At 36.1% G+C, this 22,531-nt stretch overlaps 2 protein-coding genes across 5 annotated transcripts in view; one reads left to right on the top strand and one right to left on the bottom strand.

Annotated features, from left to right (window-relative positions):
- LOC132202463 (uncharacterized) overlaps positions 1–22,126 on the bottom strand; it is a 78,699-nt gene extending 56,573 nt beyond the window's left edge. For 2 of the 3 annotated variants that reach the window (XM_059629397.1, XM_059629395.1), the window contains exon 1: positions 22,033–22,126. The gene's annotated coding sequence lies outside the window, so the exon portion shown is untranslated. Of the gene's footprint in view, positions 1–1,033; positions 1,125–22,032 lie in introns of those variants that run through there. The other variant, XM_059629399.1, reaches the window with a different exon arrangement.
- Positions 2,343–3,913, top strand: LOC132202464 (C-type lectin domain family 4 member K-like). Of its 2 annotated transcripts, none has more exons than XM_059629401.1 (7): positions 2,343–2,508; positions 2,563–2,594; positions 2,648–2,816; positions 2,912–3,002; positions 3,289–3,371; positions 3,429–3,528; positions 3,586–3,913. In XM_059629401.1, exons 1-7 carry the CDS (start codon positions 2,389–2,391, stop codon positions 3,831–3,833), a joined length of 843 nt encoding a protein of 280 aa, XP_059485384.1. In that variant the 5' UTR covers positions 2,343–2,388; the 3' UTR covers positions 3,834–3,913. The 2 variants fall into 2 exon arrangements, with proteins under 2 accessions (XP_059485384.1, XP_059485383.1); XM_059629400.1 differs by having other exon boundaries at positions 2,347–2,508; positions 2,648–2,866; positions 2,926–3,002; positions 3,586–3,910.
- Positions 22,127–22,531: the final 405 nt, after the last annotated feature.

A 22,531-nucleotide genomic window follows, 5' to 3' on the forward strand; every position in this document is an offset into this window, starting at 1 on the left:
GTAAACTTCATATTTTACTCGAGCCTGTTTAATCTTCTACGGTGAGCCTCAACTTTTGAGTGCTTTCTCGACCATAAAAATTGATAATGAGAAAGTTTTGATTTTGCCAGTGATGGAGCCAGAAAGTGCCTCTTCAGTTTTTTAATATGCAGCGTTTTTGCGAGAACTTTTAAGTCTATTAGCATCTTTCTTCGCCAAAATTAAAGTGGCACTCGCGCGATGCTTGCCATAGTCATTATATGCAAATTCTTTCGAAACCACCGCATTAGCCAGGCTGGCGGCGAGCAATTTATCATAATTTTGTAAGCACCGAGCAAACAATATCCATTAAAATGAGAAACAGAATGCCAAGACTTTGCAACTTGCTGCTTTGATGCAAATTGGATTATTCTTTGCACACAAAATACCCTCGGTCGAGTCCTTTGTCATGGAAATATGGATTTCGAGCAAACAATTTGCAAGGTCAGCGGTTTCCGCTTGTATTCGCTTTTGTCAGAAAGGCAAATTACTGGCATAAATTCTTTAGAGAAACCTTCCATTAATATGCAAGAAAATATATGTTCAAAGGGATTTTGTTTGCGTTTCAAAACGAATGATACAAAAATTTGCATGAAATGAAATATAAAAACGATTTGAAACATAAAAAACATCAAAAAAGAATAATAATAATAACTATTATTAATTATAGAATTATGTACTATACAAGACAAAACAAACGAATTGAATACACACAAAAAATATTGCGCATTTTAGAAAAATTTTCTTCTCCCTTCCATCCGTGATTATGTTTAATATTGTCTCATATTGTCTGAAGATCAATACTAGTATTTTCCACCAAAACTTATTAAAGCAGTTAATTTATTTGTTGTAGCTATATTTTAATAATTAAAAATGCGTGAGAGTGTTTAAAAGTAGCTTTTCAAATCTCTAGCTTTGTTTAAATTCAAAGTAAGGTTTAGCCCATGCATAATTCCAGCCTTCCAGTTCAGCGAGGGCTTTTTGTTCTCAAGAGATGAAATACCAAGAAGCAAACCTCACTCTTCATTAAATTGTAATCCCGGTTGGAGTAATTCTGACGCTGGACGGGCTGCACAAGTTCTTGTTTTCAGCTATGAAACCGTCTCGGAGCAAAACCAACTTGCACCTTCTCCGACCAAAGGAATATATTAAAGTCAAGAACTTTGGCTCTGAATTTACGATTTGCCCCTGTGAGCGCTTTTAATTGTTAACAAGCTTGCGCAGAGCAGAAATGCTGATTAAAAAGTGACTTTTGTGGGAAAAGCGTTTTTCGCTTGCTTGAAAGCTGCAAATTAAAAATCGAGATTCGCGGCTGGCGGCGCGAGTAATGACGACGTCTTTCGCAGATCAATTCCAGTCTCGCCAAGAGAAAGAAAGAAAGTAAATTGCTCTCTCGACGGACGAAAAATGAAGTGGTTTGTTTGTTTTGCGGGCAGAAAGCGTCGTGGATTAAAAGCGGGCCTGGGCAAATTTGCCTTTTCGTCTGCATGTGAGGGGTTTGTTGCGAGCAAATTTATTCAAGTGGTTGTTTAATCAAGGCTAATAATAATATACAGAAACGGAGCATGCATATTCAACGTCGGCTTGGCAAATAATTCTCGCCGCTTGTTCGCCGCTCTAATTGGATTTGGGTGCGAGGCGCGCTGTTTCGTATCATCCGTCGCGCTCTCCCAGCAGCAAACCCTTGTAACTATGCGGCGCAAGAACTCAATCTCTCAGCGTGGAGTGGAATGCGACCCATCCATCCATCTCTTGGATTTATCTCTCGGGCCGCCTCTTGATTATTCTGACCTTACGAACTTTTTTTGCGCGTTTTCTAACTTGATAAGTCACGCGTACACTCCAGCCAGAGTCGGCGCGTGCGAGAATCTCAGCTCTCCATTCAGAAGCACTCGACCTTCCAGCCTTCATTTGCATCTTTCTTTCAGCGTTGATATTTCAATTCAAGTTTTCCTCTTATTTTTTTTTATAATTAAGAGAATAATTTAGACGTAAATCTCAAGAACCGGAGAAAATAATTTTTTTCAAAGCAACAGCCGTAATCACAAAATAAACATTTTGAAATAATTTAATTATTGTTTCAATTCAATTATATTTGTAATCATCCTAATTGACATAGTCAAATAAGCCTTACATTATTATTTTATTTTTCATTTATCCTTATTAAAAAATTTAAATTTGGAGATAACAAATTTGTTTCATTATTTATTGCATGAGGAAAATTTGCTTTTTATTTCCGTCAGCAAAAAGTAAGGCTTAATGATAAGATTTGCTCACTGTCAGAAGTCACTTTTTTAGGTTCAACGGTCAGATTTTATTTAGTTGGATTTATCACGCGTTAAGTCGCAGTTTGTTATTGACGCTGGTGAAATGACCAAGCAAATGTTTCCTCCTTTGCTGGTACTCATTCTAATGCTAATTGTGAACTCCAAATGTGAGCAGCAAATTGAGCAACAAGTCCAATTCCATGACATCGATAAAGATGAGAAGGTAAAATATTTGATATGGAATACTTAAAATATAACCGTCTAAATGCCCATTTAGGCTCCCTGCAAGCCCAGCGTGTCTTTTGAAGAGTAAGTTACTTTTAACAACAAAAACTTTTTAATGTGTACTTACTGAAAATCAGTTTCTCGAGTCTGGAGAAAACTTTATGTGACAAACGGGTTGAGTTGGCGGAGGAAAAGCTGAAAAGTATGACGGCGCAATTGAATTTGCAAAAGATGTACTGGGAGAGCCACTGGAAGACCGTGAAAGAAAGCGGTGAACTCAAGTTGGCCAAGTGCGAGGAGCAAAAGGTTTGTCTGCAAGTCAACAAAGGGCTGCATGATCAGATGTGCGACTATAGGTAATTCAGACCTCCCAAAGTTTTTAAACGTGTGTCTGATTGCAGAAAATTTTTAATAGGATTCAGCTGGCCCAAAATTCTCAGGATCAATGTAATTGCAGTGGTGTGGAAAATGCCATTGAAAAATTAAAAAGGAGTATGTCTTGCTCGATTATCCATATTTCAAAATGATAAATTATAATAATTATTGATGTCCTGATTTTTAAATAATTATTATGGCTTTATTTTAATTATCAAAAATTGCTATTTACACAATATTATTAGCTATTGAACAATTTTCTATTAACTTTTTCATATTTTTAATAATAAGAAAAAAGCCGACAAATCAAATTAATTTCTTTTTACCTTTTTTCGATTTTATGCCAGCTTTATTTTATGCATGTGATGTTAACGATAAATTTGAAAATATTTACGTCCCGCAGAAATAAATCCTGGCACTCCTGACCTCTCAGAAAAGCTTGTGTCGCTTTACACAGGACGGAAATACTTCATTAGCACCGAGAAGGTGATTATTTTTTGGTGCCATGATACAATTATTAAAAGAATAAAAAATTTACTTTAGCTGAATTGGTACAAGGCCTTCCAGCGGTGCAAGGCAAGTGGCCTGGAACTGGTGAGCATCGAGAGCAAGTTGGAGAATGACGAGCTAAAGAGGCTCGTTGGTAATTTTAATCCATCGACAAAATTAACTGAAAGTGTAAAATATTTTTTTCTTTCAGACAACACCAAGGAGCATTACTGGATTTCGGCCACTGACCTGGGCTCGGAGGGAAAATTCTATTGGGCGGGCACGGGCCAACCTTTCGGGGCGTTCAACGACTTTCCCGCTGGCCAACCCAACAATGCCGGCAACAATGAGCACTGCATCCACTTGCACCACTCGTGGGGTGGCGAGAATACGTTTGCTTGGAATGACATTAATTGCGAGACCCAACATTTCAGGTTTATCTGTGAGCTTGAAGAATAAGATATTATTACTGTCAAATGTTCTTTCCTTAATTTGTTAATAAAATTAATTATTAACTAAATAATATTACACTTACGTATGTAGTTTTAATATTATGTAGCCTAAGCTTAGTTACAAAAGTTGTTAAAGTGAACAATTAATAATTTGAGATATAACTTATCTGGTTTTCATAATATACAGTCTTGTATTAATGTAAATTAATTAAATTATTTACTAAATTATTAGGAGTTAATTGCATAATTCTTCAAACTTTAGAAATTCCCTCTCTTCCAAATATAATTAAAAAGTAAACTATGCTAATTTTCATTAACGATCTTTTAGCTTTTGATTTAATAGGAGAATATAATTAATTTAGCACAGATGGATGGAGTTTAATTAACCGCGAATGATCCAGCTGCTCAAGTGACAAATACAGTAACCGTGACTGCAACTTAATATTCGGGTGACAATTCAGAGAATTGGATCTGAATTCAATCTGCAGCTTCGCCATTTTCATTACCAACACAACGGCTGTAAACTTGTAAAGCGCGCCAAGTGGCGTCTCTCGCTTCGAGCGCAGACTTAATTCGCAGAGTGCCATCTTTCTCGCAAATTAACTAATATCAAGGCACTCAAGACCGACGACGCTTCACCATCAAAGTGATTTAAATCCGTTATTGTCGACGCTAATTAAACGCAGCCGGCGCGCAATACAATTTTCTCCTTCTTCCAAGACGTAAAAATTTAATTAACTCGTGTTTCGCAGAGTTCTTTTTTCTTTTACTGCTCTCACAGAGGCGAGAAAGGAAGCAAACACTGCGTTGAGAAAATATTGACTTAACAGTACAACGCTGATTTTCTGTATTAATTCAAAGATTTCCGGCCTGAGGCAATTTTTCCCTCTGGTGCAGAAGGTAATTAGTTACTTTACAAGGATCGGCTCATCTCTCCTTGATGTTTCAAGAGATATCTTTGAGGCACCGACAGGAATAATTATTTCCCGGACCGCACAAAAAGATCTATTGGGGCTTCCGAGAGCAAAAAAGGCTCGCTTAGGCAGAAACGCTTGTGCCTGAAAGAGGGATCGAATTCCGTCCGCGCCTTGCCTTTCACGAGTATATCGCCCGAAAATTCTCTCTACTGATCGCGAAACTCGAACTCCAGGCATAAAGAGGCGCACACAATGGGACCAACTTGAGTATTAAACCAGCGATCGAGGCGTCGGCTGGCTAATTTATGAAATTCGGCCCAGGTGAGAGCCTCGGGCGATTTATCGATTTGCAGAGAACAACGCGGCCCAGACACGTTGGCAGGAACAATGGCCACGCGCCCTGGGATATTAGGCGGGAAATAAACTAGATCCCTCATTGCTCCCTCCTTTCTTTCTGAGCGAGGGCAGTTTCCTTTTTTGTCGGCAACCTGCCTCGCCGCTGATAAGAGAGGAAAATAAGCCAGAGCCAAGATAAATGTGAGAGAGTTGGTCGAACATGCAGCCGGATGAAAGTACGAAAAAGTTGCTGTAATTGTATTTCGCCCAACTTGCTACTTTTTTTGGATTGAGCCCTTTTTGCATCAGGCTGGGAATATTACAACGCGCCGGAGCTCTGCAGATGAAGCCAGCGTGCAAATATTTATTTACATGATTGAAAAAGTTTCTGCCTTTCAACATCTCACTCACAGGCCATTGTTTTAATGTCATGTCTCAGCTATAGACTCTATCAATCTAAAAAAGGTACTTCAATTAAATTCAACAATTTATTTAAAAAAACTAGTGAATTGTAAAATTGTGGAAAAATAAACAACAATAACAAAATTACTTTTTAGAACTTTCTTCAAATTATTTGAATGGAAAAATTATCATTATTTTGAATAGTGAAGTAGTAAAAAATTTAGAATACATTATCTTATAATTAAAGAAAGTTGCAGGTACAAATTAATGTAAACATAGATTCTGGCTGATGTAATTATTATTGACCAATTTTTAATTTTTTAACATCTCAAAATCAAACAATGGAAGTTCTAACTGGTAGAAATTTACCATGTTCAATCCGGTTCAAACCTCACTTTGATAATTAAGAATATATAAATAATTAAAGAAGCGTTATTCATTAAAAAAATTAATCATTTGTTAACTTTAAAAGGAAAAAAACTAAAATTTAATTATTAATACTTAATTTTTTGTACATTTTCAATAAAGAATTGTATCAATTGCATTTATTTGATAATTTCTTTTTTCAAAAATCATTAGTTTAGATCAACTTAATAATAAATTAGAAAAAAGTTACAATATCAAAAAAATTTTAAACACTGCTTTAAATACATATTACTAAGCATTTCATGACTTTAGGAACCAAAAGCATCACGCATTTCAAATTTCTATTTATCAACAGCTAGTTTCAAACCGAGTTTATATATAATGCGTTTTGAAATTTCCTCTCTATGTTTTGAGCTTGCAATTTTTGCCATGAATCACTTTTCTGCGAGTCAAACGTGGCTTCAAAAGTTTTCAGCGCGGTTCGGCTTCCCAACACGAGCAACACTGGCAGAGGCGACACACAAGGGTGTCGCTGCGTCTATTTGGCTGTTGTACACACAAACACGAGCGTCAAGCTAGGGATATTGCCTCTGAAACCCAATGTGCAAATGCTTATGCAAATAAATACATCGGTCGGTACATGTGTTTGCATATATAACGCGCACCTGTACACTCATTAATGCAGATTTCGCAACCGAGTTGCTCTCAAGGCAACTGTGATTGGACGAGCGCAGCGAGTGCGTAATGAATTATAACGCTCATTACGCGAGTGCCTTGTCGCTGAGTCTGTTTCGTGTTTGCCTAACGAGACCGTACACACGGTACAATTGGAACGCTTAATTGAGGAAAATCGACTCTGAATACGCAAGCTAATTTGCATATTAACTCTGAATAACAGAGGAACTAATGATGCTTTTGATTTTATTTCCTTTTCACGTCAAATCTTATTTCAGGGCTTAAACTGCAGACTTTTCAAAACAACAAGACAATTATTTTTAATATATTATTTGGTGGTATTTTACATCATTAAGAAGAAAAAGTACTGAACATAAGCAAAAATTTGCTTTCCTGTGAAATTGAACCAACATTTAAACATTATTATATGAAACAAGCAAATTATTGCAAAAGTGACAAATATAAAGGACAAAGAAAATCTTTCGAATGGAGAGTAAATCCTTCTCCTTTAAATATTGTTCACGCCCTGGGTAAAATGTTTTTGATCTCTCAAATGGAAAACATTTTGCTGTGTGTTTTTGAAATAAACAATCAACGCAGCAAGAAAGGGCGCTGAGGACAAAAAAGCGTTTTATCCTTCAGAATGAAAGCTTGGCAGCGCCAGATGTTCTAATTTGCATCACTGCTGGAGGTTTAATTAAAAAGTTCAGAGTTATCCGGTGGGTTGCTTGGGCAGGTGAGGAGAGTTTGTGTGCAGCCGAGGGTGAAAATTGAGTTTTTGATTAGGTGCCATCAGCTGGTATCACGGATCAATCCACTGGTTCCTCGTTCCTCCATAACCCAGGATTATTGATTTTCCTTAAAAAAAAACCCGCTAATATATAATTTTTTTTTAACCACATCTTTCTTCTAATAACATTATTTCCAAGACACGACGAGAATATATTTGCGAGAGATTTTTTGAGCTCAAAAATCAACATCAATTTGTAATATTTTTGCTTTTTTGCAGAAAATTGGAATTTAATTTTTTTTCCTTTTTTGCAATTTTTTTATGGTCACCTGTCTCTTTTCCAACATTGCTGGAAACTAATCAAACTGTATTGTGGAGGAATCCCTCATATTCCATTGAACTCTGAGTGAGTTTCCGAATTGCAATCTGCTTAACCAGGGCAAAAATTCCCTGCGGAGATTTAACTGCGAATATGTCTGCATCTGAACACACCGTGATTGAAGCGTTCGCTCGCATGTTTTCTCTAGAGAGAAAGCCAGGCCACGCATACATAGGTATACAACAGAGCCAATTCGTCCGTCCGCTGCTTATCAGTGCGCGTGGGGGTTTGTTTGCCCTCGCACCGGCATAAATTAAACCCGACTGATTTGCATGGACAATGAATCAGATAGAATCGAGGCCATGCGGGGGTCATCGCGGAATGCGAATTTGAAAAGTCCTTGTTTATTTAAACACTTTGGCTAGGTGAAGGATGGGGAACGGCATCAAAGCAATACAAATAAATGGTGAACACGGCCGGCGCGTTGAAGTAGGGTATGCAACCCGATGGACTTGTCGGTCACACGTGCTGCATAATCGCTGCTCATCAGGCGACCCGGTCGTGCAGATAAGTTAATTTTTGGTGTTTATTAACGGCCTAATTAATTCGCTATGCATTAAAATTCAGTGGATTAATCTGCAAAATGGATAATTTAAGTCACTTTGAATAATAAAATGTTCTAGTTGCTTTAAATTGACCTAAATTTGGTATAAAATTAAGATGGAACTGGTTCGGGAAAATTAATTAAATTTTTTAAAAGCTTCTACAGATTACAAAGTCGCAGAGCGTTAGTGTTTACATTTAAGACTTTTTCCTTTGAGAATTATTCAGTTTTTAATTTATGAAAATCTGTTAAAAAAGCACTCAAGAAAAAATGTTATGCACTAACGTAAGAAAAGCTCCCCCAGGAAAAAAACACAACGATGTGATGGACCCTCTTCTTCATCCTGCTTTCGCGTCCCTCGCGGAAACTGTTGCCAGTGGCCACAAAGAATTCAATTCTGTCCCCTGCGAGAGGGGTGCGTATATTTCATCTCCAAGTGGAAATGTCACCGGGATTGCCACCGGCGTGTGTCGCAAGGGCTGGGGGTTTTCATTTCAGTGGCTTGTTCATACGTCGCTTGCTATTTGCCGGCACCCATCACTCGCTAATGGTTACCGCGGCCTTTCATTTCCTCCTCTCACCTGCTGTTCATTTCGTTACCTGTTCCCATGAAGCTGTCTTGGGAAAAGTTCCGGCTATGCAATTTGGAGAGGAAGCGACGTTGATTTAGTTGCAAAATAGTAGTTCAGTTATTTACAAACTGAGGAAAAGAAATAATTTGTTCATTTAATAAATTACTGTTGAAATGAAGTAAGGTAAGATTTTAAATAAGAATTGCATGAAAATATTTAAAAAATTCACTTTTAATTGTATAAATTTTATTTTTTTTTTAATATAAAACTTTATTTTGAAATTATGATTTTACAACATAAAAAGTTATTATCTTAATATTTGAAAAACGTCCCCTTATAAGTGAACAATTTTTCCATGAAAAGTTATAAATATTAGTTACATCAATCTATATTGGATTTTAAATTTTCCTCAAAAGAAAATATTGAAGCCGAAAAAACCCTATTAAATTTGAAATCAGAATACATTGAAATTTAGGATTTGTTTCATTCACTGGGAGAACTTGTGAAAATTTTTAATTAAAAAAAAAATCTGGTAACTTTTTGAGCTTCTTTTGAGTGCCTGCAACAAAAGGAAAAGTGGCATCTCTCTTTGTCAACATTTTTTTTTGGCACCATCCTCCTAATTTTGGCAGAGACTTGGTTGCTCTCTCCTCGCTCGCAGCGCAAACAGTCGCAGAAAAGAGTCGACAGAGTGGCTCGAAAATGAAGAAGAGAAACGCTGACGGTCATTAGTGAGAACAGGGTCAGGTGCGCGGCTCAACTTGTCACATTCGCACTGAACAAAGGCACACACGGCTCGAAAGAGAGGAAACGCTCGTTAATGCCAGCTGCCGGATTTTTGTAAACACTCGCTGGCCGCGCATACAAAAGGCCCTCGACCGTTGCGAAACTTTGCAGTGGCATGAAAAAAAACCTTGATATGCAACCCACACACGTCCAGGGCAATAATTAACGATCAATGCAGTCCCACGTTATAGAAATGAGGAGGGTTAAAAATTGAAGCGGGAAAGTGTGATTTTCCTGTAAATGGGAAGTGATCACGCAATAACTTTTTTTGCATTTAATGAATAATTTTTATGTATAAATAAAAATTTTGAAATGAGAACTGTAATCTATATTTTAAATAATTAAATTATGCGACCAAATAAAACGCATAAATTAAAATAATGCTAAAAAAACACATTCTTCGGTGCTTAGAGAAAATAAGTTTTTTAATTACTCATTTAAAATAATTTTTACCTCTCCCTGGAGTTGAAATTCTTCAATTTAAATTTAGTGCTCTGAATAAAAGTTACGCTTTTCTTGAATCAGCAGCAGACACACGCGGGCGTGACGAATTGAATTGTAAAAATTTTACGGCATCATAAAAGCAATTTGAACGTTTCGCCCCCGGAGGCTTTGTACATTCGGCGGCGATAGAATTGCGTCCATAAATGGCAGCAAAGTGCCAGTCAGCGCTAGGAGCACTTCCTGTTTAAAGAATGGCTCGAAACGACCTGGCGACTTTCCCATGCGAAACGGGAACAATCAAGCGGAAAAGGTCGCAATTCGGCTGTTAATGAAAAAAAAGAAAGGTGCCTGCTGGCGCACATACATATTAATACGGTCGGGTTGTTGGGGCTTTTGCGCCCTGCCTGTTTGCAATGTAAAACATCAGGGGGCTTTTAAGATTTGCTCGACGCAGGTGTGAGCCCGGCAAAGTGCACACTCAGCACTGAATCAAATATTAATGCGCGGGAATCGGAGGAAACACGACATGCATGTGCGAAACTGGCGGCTGCTGTGAACTGTCACTCAAATCTGCTTTTTGCAGAGAGAGGATTGCGCTATTTGAGAAAAGAGCGTCTCGTTTGTTTCTTTATTTTTCTCTCCAAGGAAGAAGTAACTCTCTTAAAAGTTGGAGACGCGTGGGATTCCGTCACCGGATTTCATCCAAACAAACTCCATCTCACTGAATAAGAATAACGAACGAGTGCAATTCAAAAGTTTGCAGACGCGTTTCTGAAAACCCTGGATGATTTTTTCCCATTATTCAGTGAGAATTTTCATAAACTTTTAGCATTCTTTGACTTAGAAAAATGTAAACTTTATTTGATTTTCTAGGAAAGGTAGTTTTTTTTAATAACGATGTTTTATGAAAATGGAAGAGGAATTGGAAAAAAATTCCAAGAATAGAATTTTTAGAAAAAGTAAAAATTATTTTTAACCCATTATTTATTATTCTGGTTGCAATCTACATTATCGTTATCCGGTGAAAAATTAGAACTCGCACACAATAAATTTCCTTTATGTAAATTTTTTAATTGAACTCTTTATTAAATGTTCTCTTTCCGCGCTTATTAAAATTAATGAGTGTGCATGCTTTGCAAAATGCTGAATGCCGCTTTTTATAAACGCAATTAACAGCCGCCTATGTACATTATTATAGATTAATTCAAATTAACCAAGCACATCTGGCCATTTGCTCAGTTACGAAATTCACGCACTGTTGCACAAATCCCAATGTGGTCTTCATTTGTGGGGCCAAAGCGCGGAGTTGATCACGGCAAATCAGCCAGCGTTCATTGAATTGATTGTAATTGCACCAATTCCCTTACACAGACAAAGGCAATAAACATGTAAAATTTCAATAAATAAATAAATAAGCGAGTTGAAAAATTTGAATTTAATTCAAATTTGTTCGAATTAAAACAAATACATTGGGACTGATTTGCAGACTGGCAGTTTGACAATTTGGTGACGAGTTGCAACATATTACAATCACTGAACCAGACTTTGCATTGGATAAGTCTGGTCTCGTGCAACAGATCGTGCGATTACACACAGCATGATTACGATCATGCGTGCCGTCGGATTGTGGGGCTGATGGAAAAGCCCTATTATTAGCCGTGCATTTGCATTGGCGCTTACGAGCTCGCTTTGCAAACAGATAATGAAGTTAGCTGCAATAGCGCGCAGGACGATAATCAGGTTGCATTATGCAAACATAATTGCATCACAAATCCTCCTCTTGGATTTGTGATGTATTCCTACCTCGGCTGACAGCCATAGGCGTTATTGCTGTGCTTATTACGCTATTCGGGTCATTCTGGATATGAAATGTGGCTCAGATGCATTGTGTGCGGTTGACCAGTGCTGGATGCAGAACTTATGATATTTAAATAGAAAATGGACGTAATATACATATAACTTTACTACTCATTGTATTTGATGTATAATGAAATGTTAATTTTATTATTATAAATAATAAGCGGATAAATTCAAGCTTTGCAAAAATAATGATTAACATTTACCGGTGGCATAAAATAATTTCATTCTAGAATTTCAAAATAATATAAGTGATATTGAAGTGGGATTATAGTATTAATGGAATATTAGCCAATTCATTGAATTCTTCAGCACCCTGCAATTACCGAGATGGCAAAAAGTCGTGGATTTATTAATAAATCCATGTAGAAAGTACAATATTCAGTACCAAATTGATGATGAGTGCAAAAACTTTATGCATACTATTGGGGTCCGAAAAAGAGGTTCGTTGTGTCCTCTGCTAGTAACGGAGGCGGAAAGGCAATTTATTTCACGATAAACCGGAGAAAATAATTTAGAGCGAATTCTTTTAAATTGCAAAATAATAACGGCAAAAATCACCTACCTTTGGCGAGTCGATGAACGTGACACTTCCGAGTGGTCGGCGTGGCGAGAAAAATCCACTATTCTCTGTAATTCGGCGAGTTTCGGCTTGATTGCTGATTAATTTTGCTCGAGTCGCCATCTTTTCTTACCACGAGAACGTTTCTGGATAATCTGGATCTTGAATCTGGAGACTCCAGCGCTTGGGCAGCCAGTGAGGGAAAAGGAAATGAGGGAGGGTTGGGAGGGAGCGCCGCCAGGGCAGCACTGGAATGCGCTCGCAATCGCATCCACAGTTCCACACTCTCTCTCATCTTTATCTTTTCACTCGCTAGCTCGCCGCTTCTAATGTGCTCAACGTGTCCTTGAAATGAAACGTGCCAATTTTCATGAATCGCCATATGTATCGCATCTCAACGAATTTTTTGACTAACGTGGAATTTTTCTCGTCCAGCCGACACCACTCGGAAAATGCACCGCACTTTTAAACTGGCCCCAGGTATGTGATTTTAGCTATTATTTGTACAAATTAATAATTAATGCATATTTGTTGATTTTATTTGATCGCGTCATCTTTACACGCTGGTGAGAATTTAAACTTTGCACCACAACAGCCACTTTATTAAGCGCTTCATGATGCGGAAATTTATCATTATCGAGATCTCATAGAGCATAAATTTCTTTATTAAGCAAAATTAAGAGAGAAAGGGACTTCTATTTATTTACTTTTTACTTCTTAAGTTTTAAATTAAAATAAAACGATTTGAAAATATAAAATCAAACTTTTAGGGATGACACAAACTATTTTACTTGAATCTAAGAAATTTGAAAATTTTTATATTTTTTGTGCTCTTCAAATTTGACCTTGATTCGAATGAAGCATTATTTAAAGAATGTTAAATTCGGTTTTAATTTTTCCTTTCCATCACATAAAGCACGTCGTGCTGCCCTTGCGATTGAGGGACGAATCATTTGACATTTGGAATTCGGTGAGTGATGTCAGTGCCGTGATTGGCATACCAGAATTTTATTATTTGCCGGCTCCGAAATAAACACCCGAAACGAAATCTGAACCGTTGCTATCTCCGGCTAAATTATTAACAATTGTGTGGGGTAATACAATACGCTCTGCCGCCTAATCGAATTCCACTCATCGCGGACAAAACAAGCTGAACGCATTTAATTTGCACAGCGCGCAAACCTGTTTTGTTCCAGTTCCAGTTCGAGTTGCCGCGCGTGTTTGTTGAGGTGAATGCGAGCGAGAGAGGCGGTGAGCAGGGCTGACAGTGTAATTAAATAGCAAATCGTGGTATTTACTCGACTCCAGAGAGGACCTATTGTTTCCTAGAACACACAGTTTGGCGCAAACAGGAACCAGCGAGAGCTTGACAATTTTGATTGTTTCTACGCAGCCCTGGTTAAATTATTTATGTTGCAAAAACTTTAGTTTGCCAGTTGGTCGGGATAAACTCAACTAATTATTTCGCTTGAGCGCTATTATAATCTTAAGGTAATCCTAAGGCATTTCGTTTGGAAGTCTAAAAAGATATTGAAATTGAATGGGAAAAATTATTTGAAAATTTGATGGTTTTAAGGTTTTACAATGAAAATAATTATTATAATTTTAAAGTAATAATTTTCACTTTATTGCTTATCTTTCTCGTAACATCGGTTCAAAGCGGTAACCTGTATTTTATATTATTTAGTGTGAATTTGTCGTTGTTCACTTATCCCATTATGAGCCTTGTAAATTGCGAATGCATGAAAGTATTTATTGTACACCGTTGGGGTGTGCTACTATGCAAAAAAAACCAATAACAACCAAGAAATAAAGAAAGTCAGAAAAGAGAAGGGGTAGTATTTTTCTTGTAAATTGTAACAAGAAAAAAACAAAAACAAAAATACAAAGGGAGAGGATATAAAAATACTGATTTTTACTTTGCAATTAATACTTAAACTAAATGAAAATCGTGTAATATTACTAATAATTATTATTTCACAAAATTGTAAACAATTTTTTTGCAAAAAATGTTATTATGAAAATGCAGTTTCAATTTTTTTTTCTAAATTGAAACTAAGGTCAACCAAGGTTAAACTTATTTTTTTTTAAATTACAAAAAAATTGCAATCTTTGATTATTTTCATTATTATAATAATTATTTAGTAAATTAATATTAATTTTTACACACTATATTAGTAAATAGGTGTATTACCTCTTTTTTAAATATTAAACGTTTTGTCCAGAGAATCTGCTACCAAAATATGAATTATTTCCTTGGACAGGCAAGGAAGTAGGATAAAATTATTTTCTCAGATGTCCTTTATTTATTTTTTTTCATTTTTTTGCAGTTTTCTTGTATGGGGCAAAGTTACCATGATATCAAAGCCAATAAATAATTCTCTGCGTCTTAAATATTATTTGCATGTAAGTCAAACAAAAATAACTCCTATTTCAGCGTTTTCTCAGAATAAAACATTATTAACGTCCATTTATATGGAGACAGATAATTTTATTTAAAAACCGAGCTGGTTTTCGCACAAATATTTATAGAACACGACATTTTGGAAGTGTTCGGGGAACCAGCGGCGTTCCGAGAAATTCTCGTGTATGCAACACTTGGCGCTCTTTTGATATGTAAACCGGCTACGTTTTCAAAGAGAGCGAAAGAGAAGCGGCGGCATTTTTCATAAGACGCACGTCGCCTCCTTTTTTACATTTTTCACTCCAGAAGCGTTTTTTTCTCTCGCCGCCTGCTTTGCCTCTTTCGTCCTTGCACGAGCATAAAACAATCTCTATAAACTCTTTTCACTTTTGCAAACGCGTGCCGTGAGTTTCCTTTGCTGTGCGCCCCGCGCGAAAAGAACATTACTTTTTGCATTATAATATTGTGCGCACAATGGAGCCACTGCTGCAAAAGGCATTTTCAAGATGAAATTCCTGCACAGTGCCTTCGCGAGAGCATTCATTTCTTGCGAAACACCTCCTTTTAGTGAGCCGAGCTGCTTTGTCAACGCCTCTTCTTTTGTCACAAAAGTCACGACGGACGTGACCAGTCGCGGGTAGTTCCGAATTTATTGCTCAATTAACAAACATGTCAGATCTTGGTGGCCACAAAAAATAAGAAGCTTTGGACACCCATAAAAGCGCGTTTCTAAATTTGTTAAACGTGATCTGAAGGCCTGATAGTGTAATAACAATTTGAAATCTAATTTATATAGATAAGATTAAAATTATTTAATAATAAACAATAATTATCTTATATAAATAGTATCAATAGTATATTTTATATAATCATGTTCCTTTTCTTTATTCTATACATTCTTTAAAATTATAATGTATTTTTTATCTATAACAATTTGCATAGCGGCACAACTGTGTGATGTACAGTAAAAGTAGTAAAATCATCCGTTGATTCAATAGTAAAATTTAAATATTTTAATTAGTAAGTATGCACCTAACCTGGTTTGATCATTGGTAACTCATGAAATGCAATGATAAAATTCATTTTAAAATTCTATAAATTAACAACAACAAAAAGCAAAGATATTATTTTTCTACGGTTCCTTTCAAGACAATCGTTGTTCATATGAAATGAGATTTTTCCCAGAAATAATAGACATTTAATTCTTTCAACAAACGTTTCATCAAATTTGTTAATTTGAATTCACCATGTATTTTATAAAAGAGTATTATTTTTTTACTGTTGAAGTTTCGGTGAGGTGAGCGGTTAGGAAATTTTATTTGAACCTGTTTAAAATTTTTCCATACATTTAAATTAAAAGTTGATACAGTAAGAGTAAATCTTATTTCCCTATAATTATTTTTAACTTTAAATTCCTTTTACAACCAATAACATAATACATTATTGATAAATATGCCGATTATTAAGAATATATCACTATACACCTAATTTAATGTGAAATCAAAATGCAAAAATGAGAGTTCAAATTTTCATGTATTAGAATTGATATAATATGCAGGTATATTAAACACAAAATATCAAAAAAGTTTATTGGCGAAATGTGGTGCTCATTGAAAATCACCCGTTCTAGCAAATCAAGCCAAAAGTCGGGGTTGTCAATCAATGCCTGCAGCTAAAGCAAAAAGCATCGAACTCGCAGTTCCGTGACAGCAACAATGGTACGCGACGCCGCCACCGCATGTTTTCCCTGCCGACAAAATTTTTGATGATGTGGCAAAAAAAAAAAACGAGCTCTCGGCGTCAGAATGTCCGCGGGGTCGTAAAAAATGCGCATTATCCCAGGAGTTATTATGGAAAAATGCGCGAGAGCAGAGCAAAAATCCGACAAGCTTTTACGACTGCATGTGTACGTCCGCCTATAGAGTCCATTATTACACGAGTCGGGATTGCTTTCTGCGGAATCAAACTCAAACGGAATGTGTGAGCAGCGGAGGATTAAGTTGGTTGAGCCATTAAACCAGCAATTCATCCGCAAATGGGCCATTTTATTGCCCCTATAACCCGTGCTTTACAAGGTTCTTATTTAATTTTTATACAATATTTGGCAAAGCACGAGTGAAATGTAAATTTTATTTCAAATGTTCATTAAAAATAAAGATCAGTCGGATGCTGACTTTTGAAGTAAATGAATAATTTAACTCCATTTGTGAATTTGTTAATTTTTTACTTCAATTTCATAATATCCATTAAAAGAATAGTCAATTCTGCTATCAAAGAGGATTTTTTTTACATTTACCTCAAAGCAAAATTCGAATTTAATCTTGAGTTTCTCAAAATAATATTGCGTGTTGAATGACAGCTGAGGATGGCTGATGAAATACATAAATGAATGAAGCTCTTTTGAAAAGGGCTTAATTAGAAAAGAGTCTTTTCTAATGCCTCTATACAATTATTTCCAAAATATCAAGAAATAATTCAGTGGCAATAAAATTGAATTGAATGTAAGGCAGAATTCGCCCCTGAAAGAAGCAATTTCGCAGTTCTATCCTGGCGAGAGTTGGCGGTGCCTTTGCCGATTTCTTCAAAGCGCTGAAGTTCGCTCTCATGAAATAATTGAGCTGGCAAATTGAATCGACCAGGAATGAGTTGGTACTAATACTTTTAGGAAACGCCGTCGGTGATTGATTGCAGAATCAAGATTCAGTTTAATCAAGGCTGCGAACTCCGATGATCGAGTCGAGGAGAAATCTGATTTGGCTGTTTGCTCACGCCAAGTCGCCAGACATATTTTTTTCTCTCTGACGTAAAGCGTAAAAGACATTTTCTCTTTCAAAGAAACTCTAATTTTAAAAGAAGCAAAATAAACATCTTAGTTTGCTTTTTATCCATCACAAACGTAATTTATGTAAAATTTTAATGAAACAGATTAAAATCAAACATGAAAAAACTTCCATTTTTGTAAAGTTGTTTCCAAATCTGACATATATTTCGACGAGGTTATTAGTTGCCTCTGGGGTATTATACACGATTGGAACAGATGGTGGTCCACAAGGCAGCATGGATTACCACCTTCAAACAACGTAAGCTGGTGGCTGCGGCAGTCATTCAGCACAAACATGGAACTGTTTGCTCAATGGGGATTCGAAGTTTGTCAATAAATCGGAGATTAAAATAACAAGAAGTCGAGCGCAGAGCGTCGTCAAATACCCATGCAAAGTGCAGGTTGGCGCTGTTCATTATCGAGACGGCGCTCGAGAGGCTCCCGAGAGAGACGACAACCCTTTCGGCCGCTGCTGGCACAAATACACGCGACGCAACCCTTATTTATCGAGTTTCGTGGTGCGACGGCGGCGGCTAAGGAGGAGGCCAGGGAGGATGACACGCACCGAAACTCTCACTCAGATTAAAATACATGGGTGCGCAATCTTGGCATTGTTTGCGCATTGTTCCAAAAGCTCCTTATTTCGAAGATGGGGTTTCAGTCTGGAGGAAGAGAAAGAGGGGCCGTGAAAAATTGATTTTTTGTTTGCATTTTTTCTAACAAAGAGAACAAAGTACATTTTGGTAAAGAATTTATGTTTCTAAATTTTATCTGCTTCATTTAAAAAATAATCACATAAATAATTAAATAATTTTTCTTGTCTCCGACCAAAAAAGAGGTGAAAATTCCATCTTTAAAACATTGAATCAAACAAAAATTCAAATCCGGGGTTTATATCAATGAAGTTATTGGTGTAAAAAGTCTACAGGTCGCACGCAACTGCTAGTTAATAATTAAAATACGGCAGAGTAAAATTTAGCGAGTAAAGTTCTAGTTTCTTGTCCACAAGACTAGTAAAAAATGAAAAAAAAAGGTGAAATAGTTTCATTCATTTAATGAATTTATTTATTTTGGCTATTGTGAGAATTGAGAAATATTAGATTTTAGTTTTAATCAGATTTTATTTTCATCGCATATGTATTATATTTTAGATAACAAAGGGAAAATCATTTAATTATAGAAATCAGATTTTGAGATATTTTAGTTTTAAGAGAACTATTTTATTATTTAATAACATTGTTCAGGGAGAATTGCAAGTAAAGCAAATTAAATTAAAATATTTCGCTTTTCTTGTGATTCTCTCTCAGAAGAATGTTTTAAAATACAATTCACTTAAAACTAAATGAAGTAATGTATTTAATTTCTTTAAGAAAATGTCTTACTTTTTTAACCAAAATACATAGTATACTATAATATCTGATAAATATAAAATCTGATTAAAATTTAATTTCCTAAAATTTAATATTCTCCACACTATTATAAAAGTGAATCTTCCAATTTAAAAATCCTTTCTTTATTTTTTTTATTTATTTATTTTTTTTTTACCTTCAGATCAACAAAAATACCATTAAGCCACAATTTTCTCGAGATAGAAACTTAAGACAAATCCAAGAATTATTCTCTCATAAAAGTAACTCGATCTGAGGGCAAAATCGTGAGAGTCGAGTGCGCACCGCATTAATTCTTCAGCGACAATATTGATTTGGAAGTCTGTGAATTGGGTCAGACACATTGCTCTCGTCGTTCGCAGACACAGCACATCGAACTCGAATGTGAGTGACTCGTCCGCTATCGCTTTTGGCCTGCAGAAATGTCCTGCGGCGATTTCAAGCAGTGACTTGCGTCGCCTTTCCCTCCAGGGGTGCTCCGAATGAGCAATAAACTTGTCTATGTACAGCAGTCGTTGCGACGCAATGCGTAATTCAAAGTGCTCTTGACAGAGAACAACGTTTCACTTCCAGGAATAAAAAACGTACAAAGCAAAATTTTCTATTTCTCCACATTTTAATATCAATTTTATATAAAATTAAATTATAAAATAAAATAATCATTTTCTAAAATAAATGAACTATTTTCCATTACTGAAATGTAATAATCTGCTTTATGCTTTTTTGAAGTGCGTTATAGATGAGTGTCTGGCGAGATCAATAATCTCCTTCATTCATAATTCATTGCCAACATCTGCGCGAAGATGATGTTAATAACATAACAGTGACAGCGCAGGATTTTCTCATTCATTCAGGCGTTCAGAGATTATCTGCATTTGCTCGCTAATGTTGAAAATATCATCCCAATTATATCCTGCTAATTAAAGGGAAATTTAACTCATATCTTCCCATTGTAAATTTAGCATTGGAGGAAATGTTTATTGTTTGCTTAGATGCTGACGCACGAGTTGATTTTTTTCATCTTTAAAAGGATGCTAAAAATAATTTTCAAGAGCAAATCTCCTGGTATAAACGCTAATCTGATAGTAAATCAGCATTAAAAATTATTTTTTCGTCAAGATATGAAAAAACATGAAAGCAAGACCCCATGAATTCTTGGGGCAGCACTAATGCGTCAAGAGTCAAGACAAAAAGCTTCTTTGCCGTCCCGCATTAAAATATTTACGACGCGCCAAAACCCCCTAAAATTTTAATCTGCCCTGCAGAATATTTTCTTTTTCGCCTCGCAAAACGAACCGCAGAAGCGCCTTTTTGTGTTTTCTGCCAGACCACCAGTCGTAAATTCGCGCCCAGAGAAAAAAAGGGCTGTAAAGTAGGGAGGTTATGTAGGTGCCATGCGAGTTTGTTGATGCAAATAGATCAGAGACGAACGCGTTTGCGTCACTTTGTCATAATAAACACGAGCGCAGGCAAATTGCCTGCCCATAAACAATCGTGAACTTGGTTTGCAACGCTGGACTGCTGACCTTAACTCGGCACAAGGCTGCCTGTCTTGGATCACTTTTGAGATGCTCAAAGTTCGGCCCGAGGCAAAGTTTGTGGACGTCGTAAATTAGAGAGAGTGCACATGATTCGGAGCTTCACATGAAAGTGTCCGACGCTCCGTGACATTTTCCATGCGATGCCTGACTAACAATAAGTAAGAGCAACAGCTAGGGTTACCAAGAAGGTGGGGAAAATACATCGGATTTTAAGAAACTGGAAAATATTTTTGCTAATAATTTCAACTGTTAATTTTGAAGTGATAAATTACAAAATATTTAGTTTAAAAACTTGGTAATAAAATTTTAAATTATTTTAAAATATAATATTTAAAATAATTGTTTTGATTATAATTTTTTTCTTTTTAAATATATAACCCAATTTAATAATTTTCTTTTAACAAAAACTCCATTAAAATTGGGTAGATAATTTAACTTGATTTTAATTTGATTAATAAGCGTAAATTTTTATTTTTAAATAATATATTTCTAACATTATAATGTATTATAAATATCTGGTGCTTGGTGATCTCCATTCATTGTTGTTGTCATTAAGACGTTTCTGTCTAATCTTGTTCCGAACACAAATATTATTTTAAAGAAACTTTTTGAAAACTGCGTGAAAACAAAGACGTAAATAATCGAATACATACGCTATCAATTTCGCCTCTCGATCTCAATTTAATCCGCCACCCCGCGTGTTTAAGCTCATGTTCGCCAAATATTTACTTGCTGAAAAACACAGCATGGGTCCTATCAGCCCACACAGATCCGACAAACACATCTCCCTCATCCTCCAACAAGAAGCGTTTCGCATGCAGAATATAAACGAGTTTTTCCTGTGCAAAATTTGACTATTTTAACATAATAATCCTAAATTTATTTTTATAACCAAATCGTTTTGAGTTTCATATGTAAAAGAACGTGGGGCTTCTCGGTCCATTAAGGCGAGTAATGCACCTGCACGAAGTAATTTGCGCCTGCATGTTATGCAAGAACATGACGTGAGAAAAGGATGCCTTTTAACGCCGCTTCTCTGTTTTCATCTCACGCGAGCACTACGAGGAGGAAATTTAATTTTACCCCTCATTCGTTTAAATTAGATGCTGTGCCAGTTTGTTTCTTCAATGAAGGTAATGCAACGCTTTGCCTAATGAAGCAGCAGCTTGATGAACTCGCTTGTAGGGCAATTAATTCCTCATGCTTGGTTATTAATAAATGTAATTACTTTTATAAAAGACAAAGTAAGCACCTCATTCTGATGTTATTAAAGGACAATAATTATTGTAATTTATAGAAATATGCATTTTGTTTTCAATAGGATTCAATTAAATAAAGCTTTCAAGCTAACATCGTCTTCATTAAACAAAATTAAAATTATATTACCACCTGCGGCAAAAGCTCTTTGCTTCGTAACATTAAAGGCGCATGTTTTGCGAAACAACTGCAAATTTCTGCAGTAATTAAGAGGCTTTTACTCACCGTGGTGCGTTATCTCCTTGCCGGTTTCCCGTGGCTGTCCCTTAGGAGCACGTTCCGAGTTCATGCACGGCGAGTGCTACCCCTTCAACGTCGCAACCCGCACTGCCTCCACATGGTCTGCCGGCGATCGCTCGCGTTCCACCGAGTGCCTTTGCGCAAGACGCGCCTCTGCTCTGTTGTATCGCAAATTTACTATAATGTACCTGAAAATGATACCGCCCAGACAACTTTCATATATGATTTTTTGTTGTTGTGAACACACTTTTCGTCAAGAAACGATAATCATTATCACAAATAGCAGAGTACATAATATATATGATCATAAAATAAACATTATGTGGCTAATCTTTTATAACAAGTTTTTTGTAAAGCAAGTATAGTATTATTAAAAATAATATATTTCTTTGTGTTCTAAAATTGTTGCAAGTGAAGTAAAAGTGATAACTTAAATTGACAATTTTTTAATGTATGTATGATGTACTTGGGCAGTATTTTCCAA

The sequence above is a fragment of the Neocloeon triangulifer genome, unplaced genomic scaffold (genome assembly GCF_031216515.1).
Source record: "Neocloeon triangulifer isolate White Clay Creek 2 clone unplaced genomic scaffold, ASM3121651v1 ptg000015l, whole genome shotgun sequence".
In the NCBI taxonomy this organism is placed as follows: Eukaryota; Metazoa; Arthropoda; class Insecta; order Ephemeroptera; family Baetidae; genus Neocloeon; species Neocloeon triangulifer.